This window comes from Hylobates moloch, unplaced genomic scaffold, assembly GCF_009828535.3.
Source record: "Hylobates moloch isolate HMO894 unplaced genomic scaffold, HMol_V3 SCAFFOLD_14, whole genome shotgun sequence".
Taxonomy (NCBI): domain Eukaryota; kingdom Metazoa; phylum Chordata; class Mammalia; order Primates; family Hylobatidae; genus Hylobates; species Hylobates moloch.
The window spans coordinates 73947501-73970182 of NW_026652289.1; the positions used below are offsets into that span (position 1 = coordinate 73947501).

The 22682-nt window shown below is 49.3% G+C and overlaps 2 protein-coding genes and 1 pseudogene across 3 annotated transcripts in view; 2 read left to right on the top strand and 1 right to left on the bottom strand.

Moving 5' to 3' along the window:
• Positions 1-4747: 4747 nt before the first annotated feature.
• Positions 4748-7708, bottom strand: INAFM2 (InaF motif containing 2). 2 transcript variants are annotated; one of them, XR_009209646.1, is made up of 2 exons: positions 6512-7708; positions 4748-6122 (listed from the first exon to the last, which is right to left on the bottom strand). XR_009209646.1 is itself a non-coding variant. In XM_058427507.1 (2 exons), exon 1 carries the CDS (start codon positions 7413-7415, stop codon positions 6954-6956), a length of 462 nt encoding a protein of 153 aa, XP_058283490.1. In that variant the 5' UTR covers positions 7416-7708; the 3' UTR covers positions 4748-6122; positions 6905-6953. The 2 variants fall into 2 exon arrangements, 1 of the variants encoding a protein (XP_058283490.1); XM_058427507.1 differs by having other exon boundaries at positions 6905-7708.
• A 357-nt stretch (positions 7709-8065) lies between these two features.
• Positions 8066-22682, top strand: part of PLCB2 (phospholipase C beta 2) — a 35491-nt gene continuing 20874 nt past the window's right edge. The window contains exons 1-2 of the mRNA XM_032175037.2: positions 8066-8196; positions 20628-20678. The gene's annotated coding sequence lies outside the window, so the exon portion shown is untranslated. The remainder of the gene's footprint in view (positions 8197-20627; positions 20679-22682) is intronic.
• LOC131381151 (large ribosomal subunit protein uL10-like) lies at positions 16638-20490 on the top strand (annotated as a pseudogene).

Sequence of the window (22682 nt, forward strand, 5' to 3'; positions counted from 1 at the left end):
TCTCTGTCTACTTTGTTTTCTATCTTTTCCTTACCTTCTCTTCTAGCCTCATCTTTGCTGGGGGGGCGGGGGGTGGGGGCACTCAGTGCACTTTCAGGGAAACAATAACGGTCTGTAAAGTTCATCCAGCCCACCAGGTGAGCTTCCTTCAGTCCCATGGGGGGTCCAGTGGAGTCGCAGCCTCGGGCAGTGCCCCTGCTTTACCGAGGAGTATTCTTTGACCTCCCCCACTGGCTCCATCACACTTACCCTCCTTCACCCTGCACGCTCTGCTGCGCTTGCAGCTCACAGGGGTTCCTCCTCTCTTCTGTCTACCTCAGTAGTAATCTCACACTCACACCAGTTTTTTGCTTATTTTCCCCAGAAACAAACCCCCTTGAGGAGTTTGCTCTGTGTGTCTCAGAGTTGTTTTGTCACCCAAAGGAGCAGCATGACTAGAGTTTGCTGTGGTCAAGGGACAGGAACTGGGGATCCTTGGAAGCAGAAGAGCTTAGCTTATCTAACAAGGCACAGGTTTGGAAGGTTGGACCTCCAGTCAACTCCAGCCCCGACCCTGTCAGGGACAAGAACAACAGGAAAAGATCGCACTCACCCCCCAAAACAAGAAGGAACTGTCAAAAATCCTAATACAGCCACATTTTCTTATTTTAGGGACTAAATCAAGGGGAGGGGCCGAGGGAATAGGAGAACTAAAGACACCACGTCACTTCTGTCTCGAGTCACTTATCCATGTCCACACACCCCACACACATCTCTTTCTGAGCAAGGGTTATCAGGGCTCATGAGGAAGGGCTGACAGGGGTTGACCACAACCCCACCAAAGGGGGAGAACTCAAGGCTGGGAGAGGGAACGAGAGCAGCCATCAGAAAGCATGGACTGCAGCTGCTTTCTCTCAAGTCTGCTGGGCCTTACGTCACAGCTGCTCATTAAGCACCCACTTGATGCCGGGGAAGTGAAATAGCACAGACCTGGCACCAGAAAGAACAAATGTGGCACCCACTGCTCCTTTTAAGGACTGGCTCAAGAAGCATTAGGCCTCAGGGCAGGAGGTGAGGCAAACACAGCAGTACCTTCGTGGGAGAGGGAGGGGACTCATTCAGGGCTGCCTCCTTTTTAACAAGCTCTCCAGGGCAAGTTCTGCGGCAACTGTCAAAAATAATGGACAATGCAGCCTTTTTCCCTTTTCTTACAAGCACTAGGGACACTGTTTCCTCTTCCCCCCAGCAGGACTGCTGGCTTTAACCAAGAGAAAGGGTCAAAAGGCATCTCGATGACCATCTGTCAAAACAGAAATACCCTACCCCTAAGTTACAGCATCAGAGGAAAAGGCTGGGCCAGTGGTTCTGACTTCAGTGTGCATCAGCATCACCTGGAAGGCTGGTTAAAACAGAATGCTGGGCTTCGCTTTCTGAATTTCTTCTTCAGTTGGTCTGGGATGCGGCCTAAGCTGTCATTGTTCTAACACATTCCCGGGTGACGCTGATGCTGCTAGTCTGGGCACTGGTGTAATGTTTACCACCTACCCCTTCACATTTCTTTCTGTGCATCATATTGCCCAAGGGATAGACATTTCCTTGAAAATATATTACTTCATGTGTACATGTTGTACTTTTATTCCCAAGATCTCAAAGCCCTTTCATATCTATAACCTCCATTTGCTCTCAGGAATTCCCATTTGGTTAGCAGAAAAGAGAGAGGTCAAGGGCCTTAACTAACGCCATTGTTGAGTCCCCAGGCTTCCCATCTTCCAGTTCAGGGGTCCCTCCCGAGAACACACAGTCTCCCTGCCCGGGCCTCGTGATGCCGTGAGCTGACTATACCTCTAAGCCTGACTGTTGTGACTCTACACTATCCAGGCTACCCGCAGGGACCTGAGGGAGCAGGTGGGCCTCCAAGACACAAGTGTGGGGAGACCTCAACTAATGACTCTGAACACTGAGGTAGCAGAGAAAGGTATATGTATGTCAAAGGAAATCCTTGGTAATCAATGCAATTGCTTTTTTTTGGACAAGTTGGTTTTCGGAGTTTTGAGGCTCACTTAGCACACTGTAGACACCAAATAAAGACTAAACTAAACTAAAGTTCTTGAATTAAAGGTAATGGTTCGTGGAAATATCCCTAAGGATATTGGCTAAAATCTTACTGCTGTTTAACTGATAAGCTATTGCAAAAACAGAATACTGAAGTTAAGAAAACAGGGTAGTTTGACAAAGGGACACTTGTGGGCACGACTGTAAATTCCTTGAGGGTAATTTTCTGGTCCTTTAGTGGTAGCTTAACAAATGGTTATAGAATTGAATGGGGCACAGGATCCAGTGAGGAGCACTGACCAGGTGGCTCCCATGCTGGGTATTTCTGCATTTAGGGTGGAAAGCCTGGTAGAGTCTAGGTGAGTGGTAAAGAGAAGTTTGTTTGCTTTTTCAATTAGCTACTGGAGGGGAAAAAAGCATAACACAGGCTTTCTGGCAGCAGAAAACCACAGGCTATGTCAGCAAGTAAAACAGAGGTAACCAAAAAACTGTCGACGGAGCAGGTATTTTTATAGCTTAACATTAGGCTGCAGGGCTGGGACCTAGGAGACAATGAATGGGTCACATATCCTACGGTGTGTCCGTTAAGCACCATATGGAATACCACTGTGGACTTCCCAGCACCTGGAAACAACAGGAAGGCCAAGGCTGAGTCCTTCAACTTGGAAATAAAAAAACGGAGGCCTGAGAGATCAGTGCAGCTATGATTTGCAGGGGTTTTCTTTAGCAACCCACCTCCTTGAACCAGATTATGGGCTGTGGATACGGGTAAGCAAGTAGATTACGACAGGGACACCACAATGATACTAAGGCTGATTCCATCAGCACCCAGCACCCACTGGGTGCTGATCAACCCAGAGATCAACAAATTCTGAGTACCCACTGCCAGGCACTGAGTGAGTACTGGTCATGAGAAACAGGCAAAGCCACTGCAGTTTCTCCTTCCACCGAGGGAGATGGAAAACCAAAAGTACAGCTGTGGCCCTTTTGTTACTGAACTGCGATTCCAGAAATACCTCCATTCTCTGTAGACAGGAAAGACAGGACAATTATTACCCCTTTTAAATAGCTATGGTAGTCCTAAAGCTTGTGACCTGACCTTTCAGCTCTCCTTAAAGAAACATGTAGAAACAAGTAGATGCTATGCATTCAGCATTTCAAGACAGGATATAAATACTCCACGAAAGAACACGCTATCTCAGAATTCCCCAGTGAAAACTGAAAAACAAGGTAGACAGAAAAGCTTCCAAAACACAGTCTCATACCATGTGGAAATCTAGGGCTGTTAGGAAGAGAAATATTTCTTATGCTTAAAACCTCGGAGAAACACTTCATTGTACCTTAACATTAATGGGGAAAGTGAAGATACCCTCACAAACTCAGCCTAATGGGTTTCTTCCCTGATCCTCCACCCCCCAAAACTTCACTTTCAAAACAGGCTTATCTCTTTCTTCAAGTTCAGGCTGTCAGGGAATAAATGAATGCACACCGTTAACTTCTAATATAAGCAAACACCTAGAAAGGGTCCTGGTAGTCCCGGTGCAAAGCCGTTGAAGGAAAGTAACCCCCTTTGCACAGATCTCTCTTTCCTGGCTTAAAACTTGATGGACAATTTTGCAGCTGATTTCTAACCCTTGGAAATAAAGCTATTCAGACCACTGCTCCTCAGCCAACCAGGCCGTCTCGTCGGCTAGCAGGCTCCCACTGTACATACTGCTGTATGTGCCCAACATGTGAAGCTGCCGTGGGCAGCTGTAGAAGCCACATGTCACTGTCTGCAAAAAGGAGGGGCCGACCAAAAGAGCCTTGGAAACTCTTTCACTCCCCTTCTGCTCTGCCTTACCAAGCCCTCTCTCAGAAAGCCATTGTGTAGGCTGAAGAGGGAAATAAAAGAAGGGCGGACTTTTTCCATGCCTCCCTGCAGACTACAAGGTAATGTAAAAGAACAGTAGCTACCCCCCAACAGCTCTGCTGAAGTGCAGGCCTCAGGGGGCCCCACCGACACTGGCTTCTCACTCCGGATTTGTACCGGGCAGCATTGTCTAATAATGAGCTGAGCTCAATTGCTTACCATGTATTTTGCAGCATAACTAATCCCTTATATTTGTGCTTTTCACCCACATGTCTTTTTTGTTTGCTTGAAGGGAAGAAAAAAACCTCACCTTTGAAGCAACCTACACCTCTCAGCCATTTGGCTCTCTTACCTCCTCCATGGTAGACAAAGCTCTGACCAAGCCCCACAGATGTACACTTGCCTTTCTGGTGCTGGCACTTCTTGAGTTATCTAGAGGCCAATGGTTGAAAGGTGAGGATAGTGATGCTATCAGGCAGCTTATCCTTATCTCAGTGCTTAGCCAGCTAAATGTTTGCAGTAAATCTTAATATTCATGCTTACTGGTCCCTTAGCTTTGTCAGCTAGGCATCTGCTCTGGTAAAGCACAACTTTTTCTCAGCCTGTTTAAGGTTGGCAAAAGGTGGCTGAGCTAGAGATCACTGTTCTTCCACCCTGGGATTGCTTCCCGACTAAGATGGATTCTGCCACCCTTCGCTAATCAATTCATTCAAGCCATCAGGCACTGAGAACAGCAGGGCAATTGCTTTTTCCTCCTCAACCTATTCATCACCATCCATCTATCGCACCTCAGACCACTTACTCTTCCAACCTCTACTCCATCCCCACGAAGCACAGTAAGAGAAATGATCAACTTACACAGGCTTAGGCAGAGTTCTTAGGATGTATTTTTGTTCACCTGAAAAATAAAACTTTTAAAAAATATACAGGACTTTTTGAGTACAGGTATATCTTAAATGGCTGAATTATAAATAATGTCTCTGGTCATGTTCACAGCTAGGGCTGGAGCAAATGTCCCAATTCCAGTGAAGGCTTTGGAGAGTCAGGAGGCCAGCAGCTGGACCTATGAATGGCCTCTCTAGACTCTCTGATCCATCCCAAAGAGGATTTAAACAGTCCAGAAAGCAGGGATCAGGAAGAGGACAGGGAAGTGGACTCCCAGATGTTCTACAAGTTCAAAGGACTCTTGGAATAAGAGATCAATTTACAAATTATTAAAATATAGGACTAAAAATTCACACAGTAAATATAAATTACAGGCTATTATTGAAGTTATAAAGTGGCATTTTATGTTTCTTCCCCATCTCACACCAAAAATGTAAAGGCCTCGTAGGCTTCTCAATGACTGAAGTCCTAGTCAGCTGCTAAGAAATCTGCTCTAGCCAAGAGACCCTGGAGGTGTTACCAGCCTGCTGGTAGGCTGTGACAGCTCAGTTGCTATTATCGTGCCCACAACAGGACATGGCTTAAAGCAAGGCTGTTGTCCTGTAAACTTGGATCAGAGCTAACTAGAGTATAGGCCAGAAAACTGGAGAGACAAACTGTTTCAGGACTCAGGTGGGTTAAGTTGTCTTTTAAAAAAAAAAAAAAATAGTGTCTCATTTCCCAAAAAGGAAACACTAAGGGGTTTGATATCTCATCACTACCCACACTCAATTGCCTAAAAGCAAGTGGCAGAAGGAAATGGAATCAAAATTGAGGAAGTCTAGTTCTTGCTACCCCAGAGCTACACGTATGTCATTTCTCTTGATGTTTCTCATCTCCTTTATGCAATTAAGTAGGGTTGCATTTAAGTAGGGCTTATCAGGAAAGGTAAAGACAGCCAATTCAACCTTCCCTTGGCTGGTCTATTAGCTGGCTCTCAAAGCACAATCCTGAGTGTGAAGCCCACCTTCCAGCCTTTCTGATTCTGTAGTATAACTCATAATCAGAGGATGTGTGATCAAAGCTCTGGTGTCACAACAGATTTCATCCCAAATCGCAGGGCTTTGTCACTACAGGTTCAGGAAAGAGGGAAGGCAAAAGTGATTGCCGGAACAAGACAACGTTTTGAGGAGCAGGAAAAAAAAAAAGATAAAAACACTTGCCACTCTACTTACAAAAGCTTGCTCTTCCTAAAAGAATTCTGTGAGGGGAAGGCCAGGATTGAAGCACAGCAGCATTGCCCTTTCCCTTCCTTCCTCTCTGGCCCATATCCAGATACTGAGGGCTGCAACAAGAAGCCTCTTTGGTGGGGGCACTAGGATGGAAAGAAGAGGGGATGAGTACATTCCCCACCCTCCCTAAATTGCTTCCACTTCTCCTAAGGCTTTCTACAGCCATGTCAACAGTCTAAGAATGATTATACTCTTTTGTGAAAGAACGTCATAAACTTATATTTCAGAAACATGAAGGGAACAGGAGAAAGTGAGTGATTTAAGAAGCCGTGTTTCTGCCCTTCTGGCCAGGTGCACTTTGGGGGACAGCAAATAGCCCTTGCTTGGCCCCTTCAGTCAGTAGCTACCCAGGGTGTGGGAGGATATACATAGAATTCTATGTGATTATAGCTTCTAGTGCATATGTCAACAACTATATACAGGGATCTAGAAATTTAATGCATCTCTGGCCACTGCAACTAGGTTGACGTACCTGAGCTCCACTACTTTTGGTGCCCTCCTCCTTTCGAGAGCTTCAGCTTACTTAAAAAGAGCCCCTACAGCTCCATCCTTCCCCTGAGTCTTGGGGGAAAGCCCCAGTCACCCCTGCATGTAGGATACACCAGAGCGAGCGGCGCACAAGGGTTTGGTGCCGGGATCTCCCCACCCCTCCCCCCATCCCCCTACGGCTCAGGGCCCTGGTGCAGCACGGTCCTGGGCAGCAAACCCCCAGCCCCCCCCGGAGAATCGTGGTCCCTTGGCTGAAGATCTGGCTGCGGGCCTCCCGCTCCGGGGCCAGCCGGCGATGGTGGGAGTGTGAGGGGCGTTCACTCCCGTGGGGGTCACTCCCGCGGGCTCTCCACCCCATCCTGCTGCGAAGTCCTGCCTCTGGGCTTGGGGAGGATGGTTCCCGGCGGCCCCCAGCGCGGAGGGCTTCAACGACTCCCAGGCGCCGCCAACGTTTCCTCTTCGTCCTCGTCCGACCCCCGAGGCCGCTCGAGCGGCCCGGCCAGGGGGCTGTCCGCAGGGGGCTCCGGAGGCGCCGGCCGCGCCGCCTGCAGTGGGGGAGCGTCGCGCGGCGCCTCGCGGCGGGACGACCCAGTGGTGTTGGGCCCCGCCGCCGCCGCCCCCGAAGTCCCAGACGGGCCAGTGGCGTTGGAGCCGCCGGGGGGCGGGCCAGCGGCTCCCCCCGAAGTCCCGGCGCCCACCGGCTGCCAGATGAGGCTGTAGTAGACGGCGAGCACGATGGCGGCCAGCGACACGGAAAGCACGTAGGCGAACACGGTGGCGAGCCGGACCCACTTCTTGTTGGTCTTGGCCGCCATCTTCGCCTTCTTGTCCCCGGTGTAGGTGGCCGGCTTGCCCCGCTCGGCCGGGGCCGCGTCGCGCTCCTTCATGGGGGGGCCCCGGCCTTTGCCCCGGTGCTCCACGGCCCCGGCTGGAGGGGGCCTGGCGGCCTGCAAGGACTGGGCAGGGGGCGGCCCGGCGCCCTCGGTTCCCGGCGGCCCCGCGCTCCGCCGCCGCTCCTCACGCCGCCCGCCCGCAGCCCGCCACCGCGTCGCTGCAGCCGCCGCCGGGGCCTGGACCAGTCACCGCCGCCAGCGCCGCCGCCGCCGCCGGCCCGTCAGCTGCTTCCCAGCCGCCGCCACAGCCACAGCCGCCACAGCCGCCCGGCTCCGCGTCCCCATCCGCCGCCGCCTGCCCGGCCGCCGGCCGCCTGGTCTCCAGTGGCCGCGCGGACCGCGCGCTCCGCTCCAGCCCGGCTCCCCCGCCTCGCGCGCCGGCAACAGGGGGCGGGGAGAGCGCTGCTGGGGGCTGCCTCTTAAAAGGGCGACGCCGGGGTCCGGAAGTGCCGCGAGGGGAGGCGGCGGCTGCCGGGAGCCGCGAGCCCCGCCGGGACGCCCCGTTAAGAGAGAGTTAAGGGAGGCTGGCTCTTAAACGGGCGACGTCGCCGCGGCCCTTTGCGGGCTGGCGCGGGGTAGACTGGAGCCCCGGGCACTTCTTTAAAAGGGGGAACGGCGTTGTGCGAGGCGGAGTGCGGAGGTAGAAGTGGGCGGTCGGAGCGCGAGCTGTCAACTCTGGCGCCTCCCTGCTCCGCCCCGAGGCTCCGAAGTGACAGGTGGAAGAGCAGCCCGGGCTTCGGACTCCAGGCCTCGGTTTATCCTCTGGGAGGGGACGGTAAGAGGGAGAGGGAAGATACCACGCTCCAGCTCTCAGCTTGCGCCCCGCTCCGCGTACCCCCTGGGCGGGTCTCCCAGGCCCCTTCACAGCTAAAGAACCTGGTTGACGCCAGGGGTAGGCGGTTCTGGCACCTGGAGCGCGCACTGCGGCCGCAGCTGGTTGTGTTCCCTCTACGCAGTCCAGGCTGGGCTTCGGAGCTCTACTGAAGTCTTCGCAATTCCGTACCCCAGCCCGCCTCACCCCCCAACCTTGAGCCTCCGGGACAGAGCCACGGACTGAGCTGTTCGCCAGACTCGCCTACCACCTTAGTCCCGAAGTTCGCAGCAGGTCGCTGGTCTCGCTTTTTGGGTCTTCCAATTCCTGGTTTTGGCCTGGATTTGGACCCAAGGGGCTGCACTGAACCTGAGGAGTTTAACTCTCAGGGCTCCTAGAGCGTTTTCACTCTCAGATCCCCTCCAGACCTCAAGGCTTGGGCGGTTGTCCCCTCCCCACTTTCCCATGTGAGGTTTGTCTTTTTTGGCTCCAGGCCAGGGGCCAGGCAGTGGGCTCTGTGCCTGGTCTTTGGACCCCCTAGGTGCTAACAACCCTTCGTGCTCAGACTCTCCCTTGAGGCTTTACTTGTGCCCTCCCCCTCCTTCCGCTCTCTGCTCTCCCTGCCTTCTCTCCTCCCCATTCCCTCTCTATAAGGCTTTCCAGAATTCTGGTTCCCTCCTCCTTGTATGCTACTTCCTGTGTTCCCAGAACTGGGCATGTGGACTGCCTGGGTGTCTGAATGAGTAAGGGAGACTTGCCTGGGCGTGTGTTGGGGAAGAGGACTGTGGTTCTGATGGGGTTCTGTAGGTGAACCCTCCCTTAAGCCCCTGCAAGTGTGAGCCTGATCTGGCTTCTACCCTGTGGGGCAGGATCCCCTCTGCCCTTCTCACTTCCCCCCCTCTTCCAGGAATCTTTGGCTTCCACAGGACCCCCTACACACACACACACACATACACACACACGGAAGCCCTCCCAAAACTGCTGCCTTGCCACCTCAGCAGCACAGAAGTCAAGTGGCTACCAGAACTGAGTGTGCTAGTGGACTGCTGGAACCACAGGCCTCTAACCCAGCCTGTCTCATTCCTGATCCAGGCCCAGGTGTGGGGTGCCACTAGTAATGGCTAGCCAGATGCTATTTCAAGGAAAAAGCTGTTTTTTTTACTTTCTGAGAAATTTCAAGGATATTGGTAGTGTGGAGTGTTTATGGCCTTTTGTGGGCTGGTGGGGAAGAAATAACTCACTCCTCCACCCGGTTCCTAGGTCAGCCAGGGCAGCCTGTTGACTTAAAATTCTTGAATTGTCGCAGGGCGCGGTGGCTCACGTCTGTAATCCCAGCACTTTGGGAGGCCGAGGCAGGTGGATCACGAGGTCAGGAGATTGAGACCATCCTGGCTAACATGGTGAAACAAAAAAATTAGCCGGGCGTGTTGGCAGGTGCCTGTAGTCCCAGCTACTTGTCCCAGCTACTCGTAGTCCCAGCTACTCGGGAGGCTGAAGCAGGAGAATGCCGAGATGGCGCCACTGCGCTCCAGCGCGGGGGGGCAAGACACAGCCCCCGTCCAAAAAAAAAAAAAAAAAATTCCTGAATTGTCTCTGGAAGTTGTCCTCTCTTCTCTCCCCTGCTCTAGGGCCTTCCTGGCAGGACATATCATACAACTGTTCCATGATGAATTATTCTTACAGATTCCAGGTTGAGGCCAATACAAAGCTTCCTTCAGTCCCCTTTCCTGAATGCACTCCATATTGCTGCTTCATATTTCTGTTGCAAATTAAATGCCTTTCTTCTTGCTTGGTTCCCAGTGGAATGGGAAAACAGCATGTCACTCTTCCGTACCAAAGAATAATATACTTGAAGCCTTTATTCAATTCCTCTCACTCTATCTTCTCTAAACGAAACAGTGCCAGATTCTTTAACCTGTCATCAATAATCCCTATTTATTATCTGGATTTACATAGTGTCTTTTACTCCAGGAACTAAGAATGCTTTCAGATATAATTGAGCCTGGTCTCCCTGGTGCCTGAGCCATTAAGAAACCATTAGTGTTCTCCTGTTGCAGAAAACTAAATGGCCCCCTAGTGGCCTGAAAGTGAATATGCCTCTCCCTACTAAGAACAGGCAGGGATCAGAGAAATCAGAGAATCAAGGCCGCTCGGGAAAGAATGGGCCCAAAAAGTCATCTTTTGTGAATATCCCTGTGGGCCCTATAGCCTCCTGCACAAAATCCCTGGGGAGCACTCAGCAGCGTCAGCCCAAAGACCATCTGGGATGGTGGCATACCTTACTGTCTGCTCCCTGAGGCAGCCCTTCTTGGCTTTGGAAAGTTGTGACCAATTATGACAATAACAGTGCCCTTAGAATGTGCTAGACACTATACCAAGCCCTTACATTCCTTGTCTTATTTGTCTCCCAATGACCTATCAGGTAGTACTGTTTATCTTCATTTCATAGATGAAGTCCCTGCCTCAGAAAGGGCCAGGAACCTGCTCAAGGTCACATAGTCCCAATGCCTTGGAATTCAAAAGCCCTGATGGAATTCAGACCCCTGACTGCAGGGCATTAGTCTCTTGATCCAGGCTCTGCTCTGCCTCATAGGCAAAGCTAGACTTTGTCTCTGTAGTGGATATTGGGGATTACTACCCAGGTCACACTCAGGAGGGAGGTGCTCATTCTTCCAATTGTCAGGAGTGTTGGCTATGATGGCTCAGCTGCAACTGTCACTGGGACTTGCCTTCTGACACCAAAGGAAGCTGCCTCTCTGTCCTGGCCTACAAGCCCAATACATAGAGCCAGATCACAATAAAGCCCAGTCAGAGATGTGCAGGGGCCCACTAGGGAAGAAGGCTAGACCATGAAGTCGTTGTGGAAGTAGCCAGTATATACTGGCAGGATCCAGGAGCAAATGTATAGGCTAGATAAAGGTGGGGTGTGGTGCCAAACATTAAGTTGAACAAGGGAGACTTTGTTGGCATAGGAGTATTCTCCTGTGAATCAGGATGTGATATCCCGACAAGGATCTTGGGAGACAGGAGGAAGGCAATGGCCACCAGAGTGTAATGGAAATGCCAGAGCTACCACAGCAGAATGTGGAAGAAGGGTTCAAAAGCTCAGAGAAGTTGGTATATTCTATGTAAGGCCAGAAACCACTTAAGTTCTTCAGGAAGGCCCAGAGGATACTCTAGTTATCAAAGCAACAAGGAACACACTGGTGAGAGGGGTACCAGCATCCCTGAGAAGCTGAGTTTGGACTGTCCTCTGTAAGCCATGCCTGACAGCAAGAGGCCAGATAGCAGTGGGGATGATAGGACCGTGAAATCATAGAAGCTAGACAGCACAACTGTTGTAATAAGCAGCAAGTTGGAGTGGCAGTGGGGGCAGTCCTGGCCAACAGAGGACCATGGTTGAAGACAGTTGATAGCATAGCATCCCTGGAGCAAGCTAGCTAGACAGCCAGTAACAGTACTGCTCAATCTATACCAGTGATTCTCAAATGTTTTAGTTTCAGGATCCCTTTACACTCTTAAATATTGAGGTCTCTAAGCCTGATGTGGTGGCTCGCACCTATAATCCCAGCTACTTGGAAGGCTGAAGCAGAAGGATCACTTGACCCCAGGAGTTCAAGATCAGCCTGGGCAAAATAGTGAGACCTCATCTCTACAAAAAAAAGTTGAAAATTAGCTAGGCAGGGTGGCACATGCCTGTAGTCCCAATTACTCGAGAGGCTGAGGCAGGAGGTTCGCTTGACCTCAGGAGTTTGAGACGGCACTAAGCCATGATCATGCTACTGCACTCCAGTCTAGGTGACAGAGTGAGACCTAGTCTCTAAATATATATATATATATATATATATATATATATATATATATGTATGTATATATGAGAGAGAGAGGTATCTAAAGGGATTTTGTTTATCTGGGTTATAGCTATTTTAATTTGACATATTAGAAATAAGACCAAGGGTTTTGCAAAATATTTATTAATTTGTCTAAAGAATAATAAGCCTCACTACATGTTAACATAGATAATACGTATTTTATTTATTTATTTATTTATTTATTTATTTTCCAAGACAGTCTCACTCTGTCACCCAGGCTGGAGGGCAGTGGCATGATCTTGGCTCACTGCAACCTCTGCCTCCCGGGTTCAAGCAGTTCTCCTGCCTCAGCTTCCTGAGTAGCTGGGATTACAGGTGCACGCCACCACACTCGGCTAATTTTTGTATTTTTAGTAGAGACAGGGTTTCACTATGTTGGCCAGGCTGGTCTCGAACTCCTGACCTTGTGATCCACCCGCCTCGGCCTCCCAAAGTGCTGAGATTACAGGCGTGAGCCACTGCACCTGGGCAGATAATATATTTTTATGACAAAAAATAATGAAAAGAGTGGCTTTGCTTTGTAAATTTGCAAATCTCTGGAATGTGGCTTTATACTGTAGAAGACAACTGGATCCTCATATCCACTTTATTTTATTTTATTTTATTTTTATTTTTTATTATTTTTTTTTAGACAGGATCTCACTTTGTCACCAGGCTGGAGTGTACGTGGTGTGATCTCAGTTCACTGCAACGTCCACTTCCCAGGTTCAAGCAATTCTCCCACCTCTGCTTCCCAAGTAGCTTGGGACTTCAGGTGCACACCACCATGCCTGGCTAATTTTTGTAATTTTGTAGAGACAGGACAGGGTTTTGCCATTTTGCCCAGACTCATCTCAAACTCCTGAGCTCAAGTGATCCACCTGCCTTGGCCTCCCAAAATGCTGGGATTATAGGCATGAGCCAACATGCCTGGCATCTCATATCTGCGTCTACATTTAATCTGCTGGCAATTTGTTGTTATGGCTAAAATATATGAGGAAAATCTAGCCTCATATAGACATGTAGTTGGAAAAGAGAGGAGCATTTTAAGAGCCTTTTCAGATAATTGTGGCTGTTTTTCTTTGATACTACACCAAAACCCAACTAGCAGTATTTTCTTAAATGGTGGTTGAAATGTAGATTATAAAACTGTATCAGTGAACTTTTTTTGTACTCAATTACATTAAAGTCCATTGATCTAACTTGCCCTTTGAATGGCACTTTTACCCATGCATGATTTTATAATATCCCACTTTGATCATTTGGAAAATATTGGTTCACTGAATTAAACATATCTTTGCAATATTGATACATTTCATTATATAATAGGAAAAAATCACATTTTATAATATTATAAAAAGTTTAAGTATTAGGAACCTAGGAAGCTCATGATAGTGCATACATGTTTTCTAAAATTCTAGTTTTTACTTGAAAACTCAAATTTTATAATTGGTAACAAACACTATCAATTATTTTTTCTCAAAATGACAGGCTCACTTGGTTCAAATGTGAGAAAACATCTGCCAAATAGCCAAGTCTGCATAGCCATGGTTTTTCAGTTCTTCTTTCAAGTAAAACTGGTGTTCCATGAAAAGAGCAGCTAGTTGAGCTCACGACCCAGTCACAAAAGTGCTTTTCCCCAAGAGAACCGTTATACTTCCACATGTAGTAGAGTACTTTTCATTTAATCACACAGAATATTAAAAAGACATCTATTTAAGGGTCATAACTTCATACAATTTAACACTTGTTATTGTTTTGTTAAAGATATTCTAAAGTAAAACGACTTTTCTCCCTTCCTTTTTTTTTTTCTTTTCTTTCCTCTTTCTTTCTGCAATGAACTACTAGTTCAGTTTGGTGTCACTGCCTTGGTTGTTTAAGGTGCCAGAAATTTTACCCACCATTGCTTTAGCACCACCAGTGCAAATGTCAAACAGTTAAAAAGGTAAATAACATGTTAGTATTATTATGAAAGCAATTTTGACCTTGTGAAACCCCTGAAGTGATCTCAGGGACCCCAAGGGATCTGGAGACCACACACTGAGAATTGCTGAGCTATACAATTAAAATAAATCAAGGATGAAAGACCAGGAGGTTGATGGCAGCTGCTCCAATAAAAAGTCACAATATCTTGTTTGGTTTCCAGTCCCGATTCAATTTTCAGTTCAGGTTCCCAGGAGAAAGGTTTCTGCAATACTATAGCAATACAGTAATGATTTCCCCACTACTTCCCCAAAGGGAACTATGCCGTTTACCTGGGTAACTGTACACTGGGGATAGTAGAATAGTCAAACGCTTTAAGGTCTGCTGGATGCAGCGTCTGCATTGTCATTGATACCTGACTGGGAACTGAATCATCAGCATGGCCCCTGGTAGAACGGCCTGAGGTAAAAATGTCTACGGGCTCATGAGCTATAGGCAAATGGCTTGACTGGTTGGTTAGAGGGCTAGAAAGAGAAATACTGGAAGACTGGGAACAAGAAGGTCTTGGGAAGAGATATGTGGCTATATCTATTTGAGTGAGCACCAAGTGTGAGTATCTTTATTTTTTATTTTTTGAGACAGGGTCTTGCTCTGTTGCCCAGGCTGGAGTGCAGTGGTACGATCATGGCTCACTGCAGCCTCGACCTACAGGGCTCAAGTGATCTCCTACCTCAGACCCTGGAGTAGCTGGGACTACAGGCACACACCACCACACGAGGCTAATTTTTTTTTCTAGAGATGGGTCTCACTATTGAAGATCTTTATATTGCATGTTAATACTCATCAGAGGGCACCTGCCACAGGGGAGACTGCATAACCAAGTAGATAGAATGATGTGGAATTGATGTTAGCTTGCCTCTGTCATTGACCACCCCATGCCAGCACAATGGGCACATGAATAAAGTGGCCATGGTGGCATAGAGGGAGGTGACACATGTATCACGTGTTTGGTGGCAAGGGTGACTCAACAGAATGGGCTCCCACTCACCAAGGCCAATCTAGCTATTGTCACTGCTAAAAGTCCAACCTGCCAGCAACTGATACCAGCCACGCAGTACCAAGCTGGCTACCTTGGACCTGTTCCACTCCAGAAGGGTGAGGGACTCATCTTGACCTGAATTGCCATATATTCTGGATATGGATTTGTCTTTTCTGCTCAAAGGCCACTCTCTGGGGGCTAAAAGAGTGTTTGATTCACTGACGTGGGATCTCACATACCATTGCAGAAGACCAAGAGTCCCACTTTAAGGATAGCATGGGCACATGATCATGGGATCTTTTAGGCCTATTACATACTTCACCATCCAGAAGCTGAATAGAGCTGGTGGAATGATAGAACAGCCTTTAGAAGCGCAGCTGAAATGCCATGTTAGAGTTGATGGGACACCATGCTCCAGGATGAGGTATGCATCCTAATCAATAACTATTATATATGGTGCTATGTGTCAACGTGTAGAACAGAGGTTTAGGAAACTAGGGTTAGAAGTAGGAATGACTCCACTTACCATCACTCCCAGTGACCTTTCTGGAGGAATTTGTGGTTCTTGTTCCTGCAGTTCCAAGCTCTCCAGGTTCAGAGAATCTGGTTCCCAGAGGGGGAACACTTCCACCAGGCACAGAACAAGAACCCCATAAACTAAAGTATGGCTGCTTTCTGTTCATCAGACTCTTTGTGCCAAGAAACGAGCAGGAAAGAAGAGGAGTCACTTCCTGGAAGGGGCAATTGACCCCGATCCTTTGGGAGAGATAGGGCTGCTGTTACATAAGGGGGTCAGGAAAGAATATGTTTGGCACCCAGGTGATCCACTGGGGTGTCTGTTGGTATGCCCAATTTTGGTGGAAGGTGGGCACATCAGCAGCATGGTCTGAAGGCATGGTGATTGGTGATTGGTTACCCCAACACAAGCCACCTAGACAAGTTGAAGGTGAAAAGAATCTAGAATGAGTAACAGAGGACGGGAATGATGAATATCAATTGTGTCACCAAGACTAGTTGCAGTAGTGGGGGCTATAGTTTCTCCCTTTAATTCTTGTAAGTTTCCCAGAATCCTGGAGGAGCTATTCCCAGGTAGAGTGAACTTACCACATAAATCAAGTAGGTCTGGGTCATGTGTGGGGGTACTGTCTCGGTTGCTGTGGTGCACCACCCAGATACTGCTTTTAGGACCAAGGAGCTTATCCCCGAAGTTGCCAGAAGTGTTGGCTGCCAGTGGCTCACACATGAGTTTCTCCCTTGGCATTTCCTTCAGCTGCCAAAGGGAGCTGTCTTGCTGGACTTCACAACTCTTCCCTAGGGGTCATCTGCCAAGTCAATGTGGAATTCAAAGGTACAGCCCTCTTATCCAAGTTGGGGCTAACTCTAAAGGGCCAGCTCAACCCCAGGGTTTCCTGTGGAAGCATTCTGTATTGTGACTGCATTGTTCACCAATTTCTTCCTCTGGTTTGATTCTGATTCTTTCACTACTTCAGAGATGTTATCTCTGAAAGCACCCCCAATAAACTTCCTACAAGAAAATCTCTACCTCAGCATATTTCCTGAGAAACCTGACCTAAGACAGTCTCCTAAGATTCTAACTTTAAAAAAAATATGTACTTAAAAACATTTTTTTTGAGTCAGAGTCTCGCTCTTCGTGCAGGCTGAAGTGCAGTGGCACAATCTTGGCTCACTGCAACCTCCACCTCCTGGGTTCAAGCAACTCTTCTGACTCAGCCTCCTGAGTAGCTGAGACTATAGGCATGTGCCACTGCGCCTGGCTAATTTTTATATTTTTAGTAGAGATGGGGTTTCACCATGTTGGCCAGGCGGGTCTTGAGCTCCTGACCTCAAGTGATCTGCCCCCTCTCAGCCCCGCAAAGTGCTGAGATTACAGGTGTGGGCCACCGCACCTGGCCTAGATTCTAACTTTTGGGACCCCAGAGAACAAGTCTCATCCATGTGAAGTTGGGCCTCCTGGCCACCTGTGTCTTCTATAAAGTGGTTCCCTTCAGGGTGTTGCCTACATCCTGCATTCTGGCTGCTTTCCACCAAATATCCTTCAACTTATGACCTTCCCTGCAACAAAGCAACCTAAACTGAATTCCTCAAGTATTTTGGGTATGGTCTGTTGTGCTGAGAATGAGAATGGGACTGACTGTTCCTTGGTTCAAAAGCCCTGGATGCATCTTGGAACGAGGGGGGATACTCTTTAGAAACTCAAACTCCTGGCTGGGCGCAGTGACTCATGCCTGTAATCCCAACACTTTGGGAGGCCAAGGCACGAGGATTGCTTGAGCCCATGAGCTTGAGACCAGCCTGGGCAACGGAGTGAAACCTGTCTCTAAAAAAAAAAATAAAAGAAATGCAAACTCCTCACCTTCCTTTCCCTCTCTCAACTCATCCCAGATCATAATTCAGAGGGTCTTGGTACAGCAAGGAATATGCAGTGTTACCAGAGCTTTGCAGGTGGTTCTGGTGTGATACCAAGATGGAGAACCACAGGGCTCAGTACCCGACTTCAGTTCGGCAGCCTGGGTCTGTCCGTTTTTATTGGCAGCTCTGTCATTTGACTCAGATGGAGCTGGCTGTCAGCAAAAACCCTCAGTTTTATTCACACATGCTTCTGCTAAGCTGCCACTTCCCCACCCTGTCCTTGTACAGTCGGTGTCTTGGCAGCAAGCCCAGATCTCTCAGTTAAGCCCTGTTCATTTCACCTTGTGAGGTTTAGGCCATTGCTCCAATAGGTTAGGATGTTTTTGGATCCTGAGTCTGTCTTCCACAATATTCCTGTCTTCACTGGCTCCTTGCTATTCACAAAGTTGAAGGGCTTGTTCTCTGTGGCTTTGCCCAGGTCCTGATAAAAAGGTGGATCAGATGCCAAGTTTGGTGGTACATGCCCGTAATCCTAGCTACTGGAGAGGGTGAGGTGGGAGGATTGCTTGAGCCCAGGAGTTCAAGACCAGCCTGGGCAACAGGGTGAGATTCCATCTTATATTAAAAAAAAAAAAAAAAAAGCTCTGTCTTGGCATCCTCGTGAAAGTGATGTTGTCTTTAAACCCTGCGTGGCAATCCCTGATGCACCGCCGTGATGCCCAGGGAAGACAGGGTGACCTGGAAGTCCAACTACTTCAAGATCATCCAACTTTTGGAATGATTATCCGAAATGTTTCATCGTGGGAGCAGCAATGTGGGCTCCAAGCAGACACAGCAGATCCGCATGTCCCTCTGAGAGAAGGCTATGGTGCTGATGGACAAGAACACCATGATGCTCACGGCCATCTGAGGGCACCTGGAAAACAACCCAGCTCGAAGAAACTGCTGCCTCATATCCGGGGGAATGTGGGCTTTGCGTTCACCAAGGAGGACCTCACTGAAATCAGGGACATGTTGCTGGCTAGTAAGGTGCCAGCTGCCACCTGTGCTGGTCCCATTGCCCTATGTGAAGTCACTGTGCCAGCCCAGAACACTGGTCTGGGGCCAGAGAAAACCTCCTTTTTCCAGGCTTTAGGAATCACCACTAAAATCTCCAGGGGCACCATTGAAATCCTGAGTGATGTGCAGCTGATCAAGACTGGAGACAAAGTGGGAGCCAACAAAGCCAGGCTGCTGAACACGCCAAAATTTCTCCCTCCTCTGGGCTGGTCATCCAGCAGGTGTCTGACAATGGCAGCATCTACAACCCTGAAGTGCTTGACATCACAGAGGAAACTTCATTCTTGCTTCCTGAAGGTTGTCCGCGATGTTGCCAGTGTCTGTCTGCAGACTGGCTACCTACCTGTTACATCAGTACCCCATTCTATCATCAGTGGGTACAAATGAGTCCTGGCTCTGTTTGTGGAGACTGATTACACCTTCCCACTTGCTGGAAAGGTCAAGGCCTTCTTGGCTGATCCATCTGCATTTGTGGCTATTGCCTCTGTGGCTGTTGCCACCACAGCTGCTCCCGCTGCTGCAGCCCCAGCTAAGGCTGAAGCCAAGGAAGAGTTGGAGGAGCCGGATGAGGATATGGGATTTGGTCTCTTTGACTAATCACCAAAAAGCAACCAACTCAGCCAGCTTTATTTACAAAACAAGGAAATAAAGGCTTAACTTCTAAAAAAAAAAAAAAAGGTTGGACAGGAGTAAGAACAGAAGCAATTGATCAATACTGATGACCTTCCCTATATGCAATGCACTGTGCCCACCCAGAGAAGGACATCATCTAATTGATTTCTATCACACTTATTAAAACTGGCCCATTTCACAGAGGGATTGACAGAGGCAGAGGAGTGACTGTGCCCAAGAATCTCACACTGGGGTGAGAGCTAAGCCTGTCCTGCCACCTACAGCTCTCATCTCTAGGTTTGTCATCTCTCAGAGGAAAGGCAAGAGAGAAAAGTGACAAGATTGGCCCTTCTGAGTGGAAAGAGATTTTTAGAGCTGGAAGGAATCTTAGAAATGATCAAAAGTTTGACAGATTCACGGGCTCAGGTAACTTGCTAAGATCACAGAACAAACCTTTGCTTCAGTGGGGACTAAACTCTGGGTTTCTTGAAGATAGACACAGGTAAATTTGATCCAAAATAGCACTTCAAAGAGAAACATACATGGACTGATTGTTTTCCACTTTTTTTTTTTTTTTTTTTGAGATGGAGTCTCGTTCTGTCACCCATGCTGGAGGCAGTGGTGTGAACTCGGCTCACTGCAACCTCCGCCTCCCAGTTCAAGCTATTCTCCTGCCTTAGCCACCTGAGTAGTTGGGATTACAGGCGTATGCCACCATGCCTGGCTCATTTTTGTATTTTTAGTAGAGACAGGGTTTCACCATGATGGTCAGGCTGATCTTGAACTCCTGACCTCGTGATCCGCCCGCCTTGGCCTCCCAAAATGCTGGGATTACAGGTGTGAGCCACCATGCCCAGTTTGTTTTCCACTTCTAAGTCCCAGATGGGGTTCTAGAGGGGCTTGGAATGGGAGGACAAGCAACATCTTCCTCCTGGGCATCTACAGGAATCTTGATTGGCTCTCTCCTGCCTAAGGGATCAGTGTTGGCTACCAGCCTTGCCCATGCCTCCACTTCTGCTTAGCTCTCAGTATGCAGAGGGTGGCTGGAGCTGGGGCCACAGATGGACATACAGTTGGGCAGCTCAGCACTCTCATCTGTGCCTCATCAGCTGGGGGGCTGTGGTGGCATGAAGCTGGTGGGAGGCTGGCACTTGCGCATGATTGGAGCCCTTGTGCTCATCACTTCATGAGTTCAGGCCGCTTGGGAACAGCTTGCTTCAAGTCCACAGGCAGGAGCAACCCTAACTCAGTCTGCCCTGCAAAGGTGGGTCCAGTCCCTGATCCACACGAACTGCTGGAAGAAAAATCCAAAGAGAAAGTCAGTGAAGACATCTGTGGAAAGAATTGTGGAAGAAAGAATAAGAAACTGCCATTTTTCCTGCCAGTGTCTGCTAATAAGTAACAATAAAATAACAACGATAACTCATAATGATAATGATAGTATTATTGAGCTCATGTGTAGGCACTGTATTAAGTACCATTCATTATATTCTTTAATCCTTGCAACATCGCCATGAGGCATTATTATCCCCATTTTACAGGTGAGAAGGTTGAGGCCCAAGAAGGTTAAGTATCACAAGATAAACCAGCTAGTAAGTGGCTGGGTTCCTAGAGTGGTGAGTGTGGCTCCCTTTGCCAGACTGGGAAACAGATACCATAAGAGCCATCTTCCCTCCAAAAGAGGGCCAGCCCTTGACCAAGATGGACAACAGGGTTCCACGCTCCCAAAACCCACTGCTTCAACAGTCATGGCATCAGATACGAAACCGACCTAGTCCGATTCTCTCATTTGGCTGGTAGCTGTGGCACCTGAAGGTCTGAGTTCAACTTCTGCCACTAAACTTCTCTGATGAGCAAACTGGGAAACCAATGCATGGGGCTCCCACATAGCACTGGCAAGTGAACAAATGAACTTGGGACATAGGTGCTGGGGTCCAGGTCACAAGCATGTCCCTTGTGCGAGGCAACATTTGGTTGAATATAAGTTCTTACCACATTCTATGGCCCAAGGCTCCTACTTGCCAGACTCTCTGGCATTGGTGTTCCCGTGGGTCACAAATGACAGACCCAACAGCAACTTTCAGGACATGCATGCTTTGAGTGCACCCAGCAGGGGGCATCCTTGCCCTTCCACTGCCCACCCTGGGGGGTGAGACTGGCCCACTGCAGGGGGTGCCCTCTACCCAGCACTCTCATCTGTGCCTCAGCCCAGGAGCCCGAGGTCACATTTCCCAAATGGGGCATTCATGTAACTTCCCTGATTTTCTCTACTATTATTTACATAACATTTTTCTTTGTCAACACAAATTTTCAAACCTAAATCTATTTTTTAAAGAAAAAAGCCCTCTTTGATGAAGATTTTCGGCTCTCCTGACTGCCTGGATTTTCTGCATTTTTGGAGCGAGCTTTGCAGGAGGTCAGGATGTGAGCAGGAGAGTACAGACCCCCACTGAAGCTACAGTTGGGGTCCCAAGAACAGTGCAGGCAGTGTCATCACTGAGTAAAGATGGGCAAGGCTTTGTTCTGTGGATTTGGAGCTGGAGATGGAAAGGAACAGAGTGAGGAGCCCTGAAATCCTGAAATGAGGAGAGGAGCCTGTCCCTTTCCTCCTCAGGCTGAGGGGGAGGAATGGACTGGTCTCTCCAGGCCCAAAGTGGAGGGGGGGCTGATGGCTACAGGACAGATGAAAGGGAGGGACTTGGGTGCCGGGACCAGGGCAGCCGCAGGTGACAGGTGCAGGGGCTTTGGGAAGGGACAGGGATTTCCCTTGCAAAATCCATTCAAACAGACATCGAGGGAACCTGATCCCAGGGAGGGACCCAGAACAGCATGGGCTACCAGAGGGGCCCCCAGAAGGGCCCCAGACTGGAGGGAGGGAGAGAGGAGAGGTGACTCTGAGGGATTGGGGGAAAGGAGGAGGAAGAGTCTCTGAGTTGTTACCATTTCCAGGAGGGTTGGTCAGGCCCTGCTCCAGCTCCATCCCCCTGGCCCTAGAATTGCTCTTCTGCAGATTATTTCTGTGCTGGAAATCCCCTTAGCTCCAGCCTCCACTGGGCAGTTTATTATCTTAATTCCCCATGAAGAGTGTCCTCTCTCACCCTCCATCCTGCCCTGGACCAGACCTCCAGCCATGACAATTCTAGGGCCTGGGTGAGGGTCTCACCGTTGTCGGGGGTATGCAAAGCCCCATGCAGGGGGGAGGACCCAGGGCAGAAGGCCAGGCCCCAGGGGGGAAGGAAGTCATGGGTAGAGCTCCCTGCCTCCTGGGCTGGGCTAAGAAGGGCGATAAGAGGAGCAGATTAGGCAAGAGGAAGTGGACTGGGCTGAGCTGGGCTGGTGCTGAACTCCCTGGACCTGGGGCAGAGTGTGGGTCAGGCACCTGAGCAGCTGGGGCTGAGCCTCGCTGACCAGAGCAGCCATCCCTCCGCCCCAGCCCTGCTGCAGGCTGGGATGCACAGCAGAGGCGGGCACCTGGAGGAGAGTGCGGTGGAGGCAGGGGCAGGGGCTGCTCAGTGGGGGTCCAGGCCTCAGGCAGTCCCAGAGGCCCAGAGGTGGGAGTCTGGTGAGGTAGGTGAGGGAAGTGATTGCCTTGCCTA